The following is a 14,112-nucleotide window of genomic DNA, read 5'->3' on the forward strand; positions in this document are numbered from 1 at the left end:
TCAGATTCATCAAGAGATTGGTTATGGTGATGGCACCTGCACACAGTGTTCTTGTAAAATCCAAACAACCCCAACCCAGAGGTGATGGAAGTGGAGTTGTCCTGTGCATTATGCATTTCAGATGGTCAATGCAATGGACTCGAGGAAGATAAAACAGGCAGCAAGCCATGCATGGAATACTAAACAATATAAACAACTGGAGAGGTCACTCAGAGAATAGCCTTTAAAAATTTAGACTAAAATAACAAAGATTTCAGTAAATATCTTTGGGCTGCCCTGACCTTTCCTCTTAGAATAATGGAATAGTTATGAATACATAAAAAAGTGAAACCAATTGTTGTATAACTATTACACTGTGCCTACTTTCACAAGTTTTTACTGCTTCAATATAGTGCAATAATGCAGTATTTGTCAAATTTTCACTTCTGGTAGACGTCACCTTCCTCTGCCCAAGATTTAGTAGCATTGTCATGGACCAGGCTGAAAGACCAGAGAGACACAGGGGGACAGAATAGACCCCATTAACTTTTGATGTTCAAGGACAAATCCAGTAATTTCTTTCTTGATTTCTTTAACATTGCGAGATTCAGCATTTTCAGCAACAAAACAGCTGTATTCAGGTGACTGGTATCTATGAGTGAGGACAAAAGGGGACTGCTGGGCCCCAGCGTAGGTATGGGCTCTACTGAGTGCCATGTACTTAGGTGGTGGGCTAAAAGTATGTGTGGGGTGACTAATCAACACAAAAATGTTTTTTAGGTTAATTATTCCTTTAAGGAAACTTTTACAGAAATCATTTTCTAAAATGCTTTCTGTATATTCCCTTAATGAGTTTTAATTTCATGCCAGCTTTTCTCACTCTTTAATTTTGGCTGTTTGACTCCCCCCCCACCCCCCCCAGTAATCAGTAACCAACATGTTGGATGTGTTTTCTTAGCATTACTATACTTAATGGTTGCTACACTGTAGTTTTAAAACCTGCAATATCCAGCCAAGAACAACATGTTTTTTCCTTAAGTGGCTGCTTTCTCATTTTGAGAAAGCTTTCAGTTTGTGCCTCTTCTGCTCCTGGCTTCTACTTCTTCTTCTTACTTACTTCTCAGCATTTGTAATTATATCCCACAGTTAGTGACAACACCAAGCTGGCCCTAATGAACAAATACAAGGACAACATCATCGCCACGAGCCCCATCGACAGCAACCACCAGCAGAACACGCTGCTTCCACACAACACCTCCACCAGCCAACGCAAACGTCTCTCCAGCAATACCCGTGGTGAGTCACTCTCTCCCATAGCTTTACCCTTTGACAGAGAAAATAAGAAAATAGATCACCACCGCTCCATGACTCTACCCACTACCAGCAGCAGCACGTGGTACATTGTTTTATTTTCTACGGCTGGACACTGTGGCTGTCAGGTGAAAGCCTGTATTCTGTAGTGCAGATGGTTTTAATCTTTTACCCCAAATTCAGTTATTTAGTTCTCTTTTTTGGAACCATTTTACTGTATGAAGGACATCAAAACCCCAAAACTAATCAAAAAACGTAAACATTTTTTTTTTTGTCTCGCGTCGTCTGTTACATAATTGACAGGACAGCTAACACACCTTTAAGTCAAACTGAAATGAAAACTATACTATATATTATCAAGATGCCCTCAGGGCTCGATATTGATGGTAGGTCACCCATGTTTAAGCAGCACACAATCACTTATGCACAGAAAACAGAGGAAAATAGAAAAAAACAAACCCTTTGGGTCGCATTTCACTCGCACTTTATATCTGTGAATGTAGACCAAAATGTATTTTTCATAAATATAAATAGTTGTCAACACGTGCCACTACACAGTTTTTTTTAATCAGCTGTTTTGATTGAAAAAGAAGCATTTCTCACAGCATATTTTGACAGATAACTGAGAGCTGTTGCTGTGAGGAGACATGCTGTCAGCTTCTATAGAGGTGCAAAGAACCTCACACTCTGCAGCCTTCATAAGTTAAGTTTGGATTTCCCTGTTATTTCATAACAATTTAACATGCAAGATTTGAAAAGAATTTTCATGTTAAGTTTATGTTCCATGCAGGAAGTGGAAGCTAGTTAGCCAGCTTGCTACCGTTCCATTAGATGTTTTTTTGGTACATGTTTATCATTGTAAAACCTGCTAAGTTATCAGGGGGTAGCAACAGCAGCCTTTCTTTCATGGGTTCAGATTTGATGATTGCAAGTTACTTTAGCTTTTAGATTGTCAAAACTCACAGCAACAGATAGTCCGACAGCTTCAACACTGCAAATGTTACTGATATATGACAAAGTATTTTCCACACAGATAAAAAACTCCAATCAAATTACTATGCTTGCGCAAGTCCGAGTAAAATGTGTCAAGAGCTTACTTGTGATAAAGGAAACTCCTCATTAGGTGGCTGACTGAAGTTTATTTATTCAAGCTTAGAGAAGATAGAAATAGTTCTCTTCCTTTTGTGATCAAAATCTGGAACTTGATTCTGAGGCCGTTTTATAAATACACTGCTCAAAAAAAAATGAAGGGAGCACTTTAATCACACATCAGATCTTGATGAACAAAATGACGTAACAATGGTCAATGGAAACCAAAATCATCAACCCACTGAGGACTGGATTCAAAATCACACCAAAAATCAGACTAAAAAATTTAAATCACAGGATGATCCAACTTGTGTGAATTTTATCACGGCATCTCATAACGTGACTCAGTAGTGTGTATGGCTCCTGTGTCCCAGTATGCACTCCAGACATGATGAGTCAGTGGATGGGCTCCTGGAGGATCGCCCCCCAGACCTGAATCAGGACATCAGTGAGCTCCTGGACAGTCTGTGGCAGTACTTGGCGGCATTGGATGCACTGATACATAATGTCCCATAGGTGCTCAATTGCATTTAGGTCAGGGGAACGAGAGGGCCAGGCAATGGGAGCAATGCCTTCGTCATCCAGGAACTGCCTACACCAACCTGCTCTCATCTGTGATGAGAATGGGGCGCTAGTGGCGGACCTGCCAATTCTGTTGTTCTTTTGTGAATGCCAATCAAGCTGCACAGTGCTGGGCTGTGAGCACAGGTCCCACTAGAGGACATCGACCCCTCATGCCACCCTCATGGAGTCTGTTTCTGACAGTTTGGTCAAATACATGCACTCTAGTAGCCTGCTGTAGGTCATTTTTGAATGGCTCCGTCAGTGCTCCTCCTGTTCCTCCTCGCACAAAGGAGCAGATACTGGACCTGCTGCTGGGTTGATGCCCTTCTACGGCCCTGTCCAGCCCCCCTCGTGTAACGGCTGGTCTCCTGGTAGCTCCTCCATGCTCTTGAGACTGTGCTGGGAGACACAGCAAACCTTCTTGTGACCACACGTATGGATGTGCCATCCTGGAGGAACTGGACTACATGTGCAACCTGATGGGCTGCAGGTATCGCCTCATGCTACCAGTAGTGACAAGGTCACTAGCAGAACACAAACTAGAGAAGAATCAGGCAGGAAGGACAAGGAGAGGGCAATTGTCTGAGGCAACCACATGCAAAACCATTCCATTCTGGGGGGTTGTCTTGCTTTTGCCTCTCTATTGCGCCTGTTGTCACTTTCATTCGCACCGAAGCAGGTGAAATTGATTCACTATTACTTGTGCTTCCTAAATGGACAGATTGATATCCCTGAAGTTTAACTGACTTGGTGTTATATTGTGACGATTAAGTGTTCCCTTTATTTTCTTGGGCATTGTAGTTTTCTAATAAATGATTAATATAGCAACTTCTGATCAACACATCATTCTAATGCTTAAATTAACTACTTCCTGTTAACCACACCCGCCCCTGGTTTACGGACCACCCACTTACTTTTAAGCCCAAAATTTTGAGTACGGATACAGATACAGATCATTTAGTTGTTTAATCAGATTACAGATTTTTTTTCAGACTTTTTCCGTAAGAACCAAAAAAAAAACACACAATATGTGGGATGCTGTCAACTTTGACCAAAGTCAAAACACCAAGGATTTATGCACTGAGTTTATTTCACTTTGACTTTCAGGTGCACAGGGTGCTGCCTCATGGTTAGCCTTATGTCGAATTCATAGTTACAAATGTGTCTTTACCCAAACTAGAGATGGCAAACTCAATTATTTTTCATGACACAAGTTTGTATGAGTCTCAACAAGAAGACTTGTGTTTTTAAGTCACTCGAGTCACCAAGTCAGTCAGCCAGAGCCCTCCCACCCCAGCCTGCATAGAACAAGCGCAGCAGGGAATTCCGCTGGCTAACTTTTGGTTTCGCACTCCAATTTTATAGTAAGGCTGTTCTAGACTTTACTTTAAAAGGTAGTGGTTGCAAGCATTTCATGACTGAATAATTACCTTTACGAGGCCATCATGGAGTACAGTACATGAGGAAAACTCTCTATGCCTTCACACAGAGAGCAGAGGGAAGCATCCGACTGCAGCACTAACAAGTGAGACCAGCTGACCAGCACTCACTGCAACACTGGGAAAGCTAGTAGTGAATGAATGAATGACTGTGAGTGAATGACTTGTGCAAACGTCAGACCGTCAGACGGCGAGCTCGGAGAGTAATTACTGACTGAGTGACCGAGTGAATGACTCCTGCATCCCCAGTCAGACAGCTCAGGGCAGTGAGCGGGCTCAGAGAGAGAGTACTGAGTTAAAACAAGTGCCACAGTGGCTACTTTACTCACAGGGTAGGTTTGTGCAGTAATTGACACCAAATTGAGTTAATATAAGAGTTGCGGGAAGTGTGAGTTACACATGGTCTTGCATTTTCTTCACAGTTAACACTAGCTTGTAGCAGGTAAAAGGGGCGAGTCAGTGAATGAGTTAATGGAGATGAGGACTCACTCCCAAGTCAGTAAAATAAACTCGAGGTTTGAATGACTGACTTGTGACTCGCACATCACTAACCAACACCTTCAAGAATCTATTCAAAGTCCACACTCTAAAATGAATTGCTGCTAGTGTGACAATGTTTTCAATCAAAATGAGGCATGAAGTGGAGGCAATAGGTGTTCAACTTGCAGCAACATTGTGATCGATGCCCAGCTGCACGTATCTTTTATCTGCAAATGTTTATCTCTCACAGCTACATAACAGGCAAGAAATCATGGTGAGCCACTGAATGCCAGCACACAGGCTTAATCATTGACACCATCATGAATGCCCTTTGGAAAACTCCCAAGGACCCTGAGGCATTTTCAACTCATTGGACAAAGGTTATCAATAATACAGTAAAGAATACAAGGCTGTGTGAGAAAAGTTGGATCAGGAAACATGAGGTCTTTGCAGGACACTGAGGATAAAACCACTGTTATAAACCATGTTATCCTGAGAGATGAATGCCCTTTGAAAAATGAATCAATAAAAATGTTTAGTGTGAATGTGGTCTGAATTTGAAACCCTCCAACATACAGTACATCTCTTTGTCTTTTTACTTACGTAAGTCAAACCATATTTCTTTCCATAGTCCCATCGATTTCAGTCTGAAGTACTTTTTGTGCATCATTCATTAGTGCTCACTGCTGTCATCATACTGAACTCCCATCTCTCCTCATGCTCACCTCTGCCAGCCCAAGCCGTGATAGTGTAGGAGTTGTACTCTATGACAGGAGATTGAGAAATACAGGAAATGAAGAGAGGTTACAGTTGATGAAATGGAGCGTCATTATCCCATTATGATAAACAAGAGAAAAAGAAGGCAGCGACATTTCCAAATGTCATTCTGGAAATTTTCAGTTGACCTCAGACCATAATTCACTTTCCTCCACACACGGCTTCACAGATGCTTTAATCTCAGCCCATTTTTAAAACAATTCTGTGATGTTAGTTGCTGTGGAGACACTCCAGAAGTGAACTTATTTTCTATTAAAGCAAGAGTAGACAGTGCACAGTCCTCCAGTTAGGGTTGGGTACCAAACTCTGTACTTTTAAAGGTACCAACTGAATTATGTCGGTACTACGAAGTAGCAATTCATAATAAATTCATCGGTGCCAAATTTCTGTACATGAGTGCGCATTTTTCAGACTGCATCTGAAATTACTAACCAACATGTTGTTTTGTTTACTGAAATAGTATGTTTTTTAGTATGTCTGAATGATGAACGGCATAGGCACATAGTATGTGAACGGCATACTGTCTACGAGGAAAAATTACAGTATGCTTTATTTGATTCCCAAATTGATTTTGTATAACAAGCACTCAGACTGCTAGCTTGATGCTAACACATAGTGGGAGGTTAGCATCGCTACGACAAATGATTTGTTTAAATTCACATACTTAACATAAAACAATATGTGCGCTCATATTTGTAGACCGATACAGTATTAAATATGCTATGGAAACAAACGTATAACTGTTGACTTCACATAATTAGCTCAATCTGCTGCTGCTAACACTAAGGTGCTACAGCAAGCTCAAGGGGTCAAAACTCAAAATTCCCAATCAGTTTAAAATACAGCCACCACTAGTGGAGACTTTGCTCAAAATATATTGATTCTAGAAGTTAATCATTTAACTGGTTAGGACTGAAATAACTTTTTGTTGTTACAGAGAGAATAACGCACTGAAAAAAGGTGGCATTGGTATTGGAAAGGATGTTGGTTCAGATGTGAACAGTACCGAACCCTACCTTCAGTGGTCTTCTCCAAACTAGCAGGGATGATTGTAATTGTAAATCTACACCACAAGAACACAAGCAAGGTGTTCATCTGTTCGTTTTTATCACAGCCACCTCCCATGTGTTTGTTTGAGCAATCATCCATTTTAATTACATTTCATTTATGTCTGGTGGAAAACCAACATGAATCTTGGGACATTTTCTTTTCTTGATTTAGTGGAGGCTGAGGTGTTCTTTTCTTTCTTCCTGTCCGACCTTGACTGTTGCATTGCACACCTGCAGTCACCACGTCTTTCCAGCAAAGCAAGCTCAAATCAGAAACAGAGTGGAGGAAAACAACATTCAAGCAAACCCTTTTATCAATAATAGAGGCTGAGAACAAAGACTGAATGCCCCAAACACCCAACAGAAAGCAGCACTAGGTACTGTTGGCAGCTCTAAATGGCGATGTTGGAATATTAAAAACTTCAGAGCCCAGAAATTCTGGAACATGTTTTCAGTGAACTGCAAAGAACACAGAGATGTTAACTACCTTCTCACCTAGCCTGTGAAGCTTTATACCAAAGTGATGGAAGAGTCAAAAGGTCTAATGCTGTGTTCAGACAATCACAAAAACAAACAAACAAACAAACAAAAAAAACAAACACCCTCCTCATTCATTTTAATGAGATTACTGTGTTGGCACAGCATGAATTCTGACACCAGTGGGTTCTGGCAAAACAATGTTTGGTCATCTGGCAATGTCGTCTTGCAATCAGCTGCAATGGCCAATCAAATTCTTAGTGATTACTTGAATATGAATAGCATAATTACATTGTTTACCCTGCTTTGATAACTTTTAGTACTGTAAAATTCCATCACATAGTATCATGGACCCCACCCATGATGACTGTTGTCTCTTAGAAGCAAAGGCAGATATGGTTGTTATAGTACTGCAGATTTTGGTCAATATAGATTTATTTTAACAACCGTTTTAGTTTTCTTAAACTTAACCAAATCTTTACCGAAGCAATATTAATAGCCAGCCTAGATCTTCATGAATGAATGATACGCTGAACCAGTCGCTCTTAGAAAGAGGATTAGTGTCCTGTTACCTTGGGAAATGCCAGTTCCAGTTAAGTGACAGGACACCCCAGAAGTCAGTTAAATATTCTTTATTTTGACTGGAAAACTGCAGGCTTTGTAGCCCTACAGTAACAGAAGACAAAATCCTTGCACACTCATTAAAATTGTTGTATCAGTTGTATCAACTTGGTATATGAAAATAGAGGGATTTGTGTCTTAATGTACTCAACTAACACACACACACACACACACACACACACACACACACACACACACACACACACACACACACAACCCATTTAAAATTTCTGCGCTTCAAGGTACAGGTTAGTATTCTCCGAAGCCAGCTGCATAGGAATGAGCTATCTAAGTAGGCAATTAGATGTGCTCCATGCAGTTTTGAGTTGCTGTTGTTGGTTTTTCCCGTCCACTATTTCCATCTTTGTCATAAAATATGCACAGATAGAGCTATTGTTGTCCTCAGTGGACAATTTCTGTGCGTGTCTGAGGAGGAGGCAGGTAAGGTAATGACTCTTTCCCTTTTTGCTGAAGATGCCCAAGTGCCTTTCTTCTCTCCATATGTCAGCACATTTAATGGACTCCAGAGTAACTTCTAAAGCAACTGAAAGTACCAAAGTTGCCAAATGGGAGAAAGGGATATCAGAGGAAGTGAAGGCAGCGGCCCCAGGCCTGCGGGCCCCTATCAGTATTTCATGATTATTATTGCTAAGCAGGTGCATAATTTATTTCTATTTAGTTGTGGACCATACAGTATAATGAAGCTAATGATGTCTAAATCAGTGGACAAGGTTAATGATTATTGTACTTGTCCATACATAACAAAGGTGACCATCACTTACCATAAATGCTGATGACGCCATAAAGATAGGACCACATTTTGAATTGACTGATGATTGTTTTTTGGTGAATTTTCATATAAAACTAATCTGACTTAAGCCAGATTTGGACTGGATTTGGGTCACTTTTGATTTTAATCCAGTTTGTGGGTAATTTTTCATGCCCACCCCAGTAATAATTACAGCTGGTGTTACAGACTATTTTCTGTGAACTCCCTGGTCCTACTGTAATTTAAAGCCAGTCCGAAGCAATGTCCTTGTATTTTTCAGTGATTCTCTGAGTTTTTCCTGCATCAAGAGCTGCTTCCTTTTTTTTAATCAGCTCAGTGTGAAATTTGACCTCTGTGTGAAAATGGTGTCCAAAATGTTTTTGCTAATCTAATAGATGAAACAAGCTAACACCAAGATATAGGATTATTTAGGAACAAGTACGACAACATAGATAATTAAAGCCATTAGAAGAGCAAGACCCTGTAAAAGCTCATCAAATGGGCTGTTGTGATGTATGCTTCTGTACATGTAGGTGTTACATTTGGAAAATCAGCACCATTAAAATGCATGATGAATCATCTATAAATACTTCCCGCTTGCAATGTCCCCACTGGTGTGCATACAACTATCACTGGGTTACTCTGATACTGAAGAAAATGTTAAAACCTGATGATTCTCAGACAAGTGCTGGACTGTCTTTTTTCTCTGATATTTAAGCTGATTTATGGATGTTTATTCATTATGCATATCAGAGTTAATGATCTTGAAGTGTAATGGAATCTAAATCACATCGAAATGGAGGCTAACCTACTGTGGGACTTTCTCACTGCAGACATTTTGACTTGACAGTGAATGGACTAATGTTATTCATTGCACCTGCGATTATATTCCATCTCTGCCAGGAAAGAAGAAGGGTGTTTGGCTGAAAGGGTGTGCTTATTAGCATGAAAGAAAAGCTGAAATTTGAACCGACAAGTTTTCAAGGTCAATAAATTGGATTATTTTCTTGGCAGAAGATGAACCAGCTAGCAAGGAAGATCCACATTAGAGGCAACTTTCAATTTGATTGTAAAGGAAGTACTATTTGATGGTAACTTAATTCATGTGGTGCCAGCTGCGATGTCCTTAGCTTATGTTACGGGTTTACTGTTGGTTATACGGTAATGTAATGTGGTTAACGGTCTGGTACTCAAATTCTTGTAGTTAGGCTTCTGCAGAAGACACTTACTGTTGGCATTATAGGTATTTTATTAAAAGTTCGTCTATAGACAGTTTTTTTTTTTTTTTTTTTTACAGAAGGCAGTTGAGTTGTCATAGCAGTTAAAGTATGGTTATAAATTACATTAAGAATGGCTCCGTTCTCATTCCCATTAGACCATTCACAATAACAGGGCCCTGAATCTAGTAACTGGATGGAACTGGATGGACTGGAATGCCACGATTCAATCAATGTAATTAGTCACATTTGAGTGAACTAAAGTATTTTCGATGCTTAAATATGTGGAACAATTCCACAAAGTATACCTTGTTTGATTTCTTCTTTACAATCAATTAGTTTTTTTTAATGGTTTAATAAATTGTTACTTCTTCGGAACTACTATGATTTTCACTCTCATTATATGTGCTCCATACTTCAATATCAAAGTCAATAGAAACATCATAGAAGATAAACTTCCAAATGTTCCACTGGCACACCGTAAGGAGGATCAGTCCCCTTTTATTTGAAAAGTACACAACAGATATCTGCTGGCAATGCTTAAAAACCTTAAAACTCGCCTCTGAGCTCCTGTAGTTTGTCCTCTCTCCTCTGTGTAGGTTCTCAACTTCCCTGTTGTCTCTTGTAAACAAATCTATTTGGTTGTTCCATTTTCAGCAAAGAAGCATCCTCTTTCCTCTCACAAATATGGAAATTCTCAAAGTCAAGTTTGTCTTTCAACAAGGGCAACAGTGTTCTTTTTGGCTGATATTTTGTACTGTGCCAAAGTCCTTATAGTAACAGTTATTTGCATAAAAACAATCTCCCACAACATTACCCTGTTCTATTGAGACAATGATTGTTTGTTTGAAACTTACCACAACCACTCTTTTATTTTGCAGATATTTTGCAAACTTCTTTAATTTGCAATAAAATATTATAATACATGGATGAAATGGATGAAAATACAGTTATGGCGAACAAAAAAATCTAGGAATATGAGAATTTGTCAACACCTACATGTCCTCATGAGTTACAGTTTATTGAAAATATTTTTGATTGAAGTATCCTGGATTATATGGAAGGTGTGTTTATTTCTGAAAACTCGAATTAACTTGGAACAGTTCATCCCCCTTGTGAAGGTCTTGTGGGGGACTGTGTAAGTGAAAGATGAGCTATATATGTCAAAGCATTGTTATCTCTGTCTGGAGCCCCTCTTGCTGTAGCAGTCAGCTCACAGTTGTTTGATCCCTAGATGGAAAAAATATATATATTGTGACATATTTTACTGTAGCATCTTTTCACACTTCCAATATATAATTAAAACAAAGAGCAGAGGAAGCTGTCAAATCATTATTATAAGCTCTATGAGGACTTGCATGTCACGGAATAAGTGATTTGGGGATTTTGGTTTGATTCTCTGCCAGCTCAGATGCTGACCAGTCCCTTCAAACTTCAGATTAACTTCTTATAAACACAGGCGGTAACCTTGACCAAAACATTTTTACTTTTCTGGTATATCATTAACAAAACTAAAAGAAAATCCACAACTTTTTGGATTGTGTGATGGATTATGTTTTCGTTTTCTCAGCCATTTTGATGTTCCTTATAACACCCAAACACTTTGTAATTACAGTTATAATTTGCACTCATTTAACACCCTTGACTGGATTTTTTTACAATGCACTGAAGGCAGGTGATGTAACAGTAAGAAGAGAAAGTAAAGGAAGTATTTTTCTGTTTAAAAGAGAAGGTAAAACTTTGCCTTGGATTTGTGTACATGGTTAATAGATTAGAATAATTGCTCTATTCCTGTCATATATTGTGCTGCCTTTTGCTGTGACATCCTTATCCCCTACCCTTGTTTGTTTATGTTTCCACTTCCTGTAACAGGATGGGTTGTCATTCTGGTGTCATTACCCTCCCATTCGCTTGGCTCTAGCACCCTTCCATATTTATAGAGTTGTGGAGTACTGGACATAATAACATTTTTTGGTTTATATGAGCTACTTGTGCCTGCTGTGCATGCTGAGTTGGAGGTGAACATCCTGCAGTGAATATTTAGAGGGACTGTGTCTTGTACTCATAGCAGAGTTGAGCGCGGCACCTTTTGGCTCCTGTTTAACAGCGAAGACTGAAGACTACCTGCTGTGTGAGATTTAGTCTTAATTCCTCAGGAGATGCTTTTATTCTCCTCTGTTTTTTGGAAAGCATTTTTAAAGAACACCTCATACTAATTGGACACTTTCAAACTTTGTAGTTGTGTACTAATTTGACCTTTTGATGTTTTTTTTTTTTAACTATAATGAATTTATCTTGTGCTATAAATGTTATCCGAGTAAAATTCAGCTGCAGCTCTCTCTGTGATAGGTCATGCTGCACTCACCTTAAAAGCTGTAAGGTACATTTTCTCTTAACTGCCTCTGAAAAACACTTTGCTTCTTGTACATCACAGTGAGAAGAACATGCTGTTTGCACTTTGAACCACTTTAAGTTATTCCTGTGTAGTACTATTACATTGCAGCCAACACTTCTTTTATGTCCTCTCCTCTCTGAAGCTCGTGCAGCCTCAAAGCTGTCCTTGACAGCTCTGCTCTATTCAGGTACTCAGAGTGCCACTTTAAAGGCTCATTTCCTGTAGTTGTGAAATTGAAAATTCTTGTGAAATATCTCCCAAATAACAGGTTGTTTAGTTTGGTCGACCTTATAAATATAAATGAATGAACCAAGCACAAACAACAAATTAGATTTTTGAATTTGAAAGTTTTCACTCAAATCTGATCTTGAGAGACTGAAATAATTGGTAAAGCCTTCACTGATTTTCAGCCAGATCATCTCATTTTTCAACTAACAAAAACAAAAAACATTTTTTACAATAACACTGCTTTATAGTTATATACATAGTTTTTTTGAAGTCACATTTTGTAATGCTAAGTTCTTTAGGTTAGCTTTTCATTCATGCTGACTGGTAAATTGGTTCACAGAACATGTATCAACAGCAATTCTGATAATCAATTAAGTAATTTATCAAGCAACAAGACTAAGCTCAAACAGAAGTAGTTTGTAATGGGCATGAATGTCTTTTGTGGTTTTCAAAAAGTCAAAGAAGTCAACTAAGAGTCTACAGGCATGCCAGTGGCTTAGCAAGTATGTATTTGCCACAGTGGTACTTTGAGCTTACTGCTAATCACAGCATGCTGATATATTCACAGTGAAAGATTGCTAACATGCTGATCTTTCGCAGATATTATTGTAAAATTATAATTAAAGCTCAAAATATTAGTATTAATAGGTCCTTTCACCCCTCCCTTTCCGAAGATGTTGGAGAAGCTCCAGAAGCTACGGTGGCCCTCAACAGTGCTGACACAACATTAAAAGGACAAACAGTAACATTGATCAGCTCGTTACAATACAATGTTCTGCAGGGAAATGTTGGGTCTTTTCATATAGATGCCACATGAAACACACACCCCCACCCAAACACCATTGCAGACCAAGTACACCCCCTCATGGCAACGACACTCCCCGATGGCATCCCCATGAGTTCAGTGTTGTTCACTTCAATCGTTAGTCTTTTTAATGTTGCAGCTGGTGAGTGTATTTCATTGGATAATTGAATATTTTGACCTGCTGGTTGCTCTAGAGGAAACATCAGGGATCTTAGGATTCATCCTCTGGAAACCATGAATTTTTGTACCAGATTTCATGGCAATTCATAGCTTTTAGAAAATACAAATGTCAGCCCTCATGGTGGTGCTCGAGTGAAAGTCATGGGATCTCCAACGTCAGTAGGATTCATCCTGTTGGAACCATGAATATCTTGACAATATTTCATCTAAATCCATTTGATAGTTATTATGATATTTCAGTCTGGCACATAGTGTTGGACTGACAGACTTGACTACCAACATTACCATCCATAAAGCCTTGCCACTTGAATGGCTAAGAAATGACAAGCATTTGCTGCATCCAGCTTCTTAAAAGTGTGGCTTCTCTGGTTTTCTTAACTTGCAGTCATTTGTAAATTGAGTACTTTTCCATTTCATATTCATTGGTTGGACAAATAAGCATTCTGAAGGTATCACCATTGGCTGTCAAGAGTTATGTTCACTATGTTCTTACATTTTCTTGATTAAACAATTTAATCATGAATCAAAAGAAATGTTACTTGAATAATCAATCATTTTAAAGTGTAAGTGGTTTTGAACTGGAAAAAGAACGTTTTCAATTAAAAGATGAAATCTCTGGTGTTGCTGTATTGATTCAGATAACTTGTTTTTCAACTGTCTGTAATGAGTCTAACACTGTTAGAGAATTGCAGTGCTAGACTAGTGGACTGCACTCCTGGCTAAAGCTTTACT

General features: G+C 39.0%; 1 protein-coding gene across 1 annotated transcript in view; it reads left to right on the forward strand.

Annotated features, from left to right (window-relative positions):
* The window catches only part of astn1 (astrotactin 1), a 413,206-nt gene that overhangs the window by 103,182 nt on the left and 295,912 nt on the right, over window positions 1-14,112 (forward strand). Inside the window, exon 5 of the mRNA XM_073491141.1 lies at window positions 1,126-1,275. Coding sequence (XP_073347242.1) covers window positions 1,126-1,275 — 150 coding nt within the window. The remainder of the gene's footprint in view (window positions 1-1,125; window positions 1,276-14,112) is intronic.

Source organism: Pagrus major, chromosome 21 (assembly GCF_040436345.1).
Source record: "Pagrus major chromosome 21, Pma_NU_1.0".
Lineage (NCBI taxonomy): Eukaryota > Metazoa > Chordata > Actinopteri > Spariformes > Sparidae > Pagrus > Pagrus major.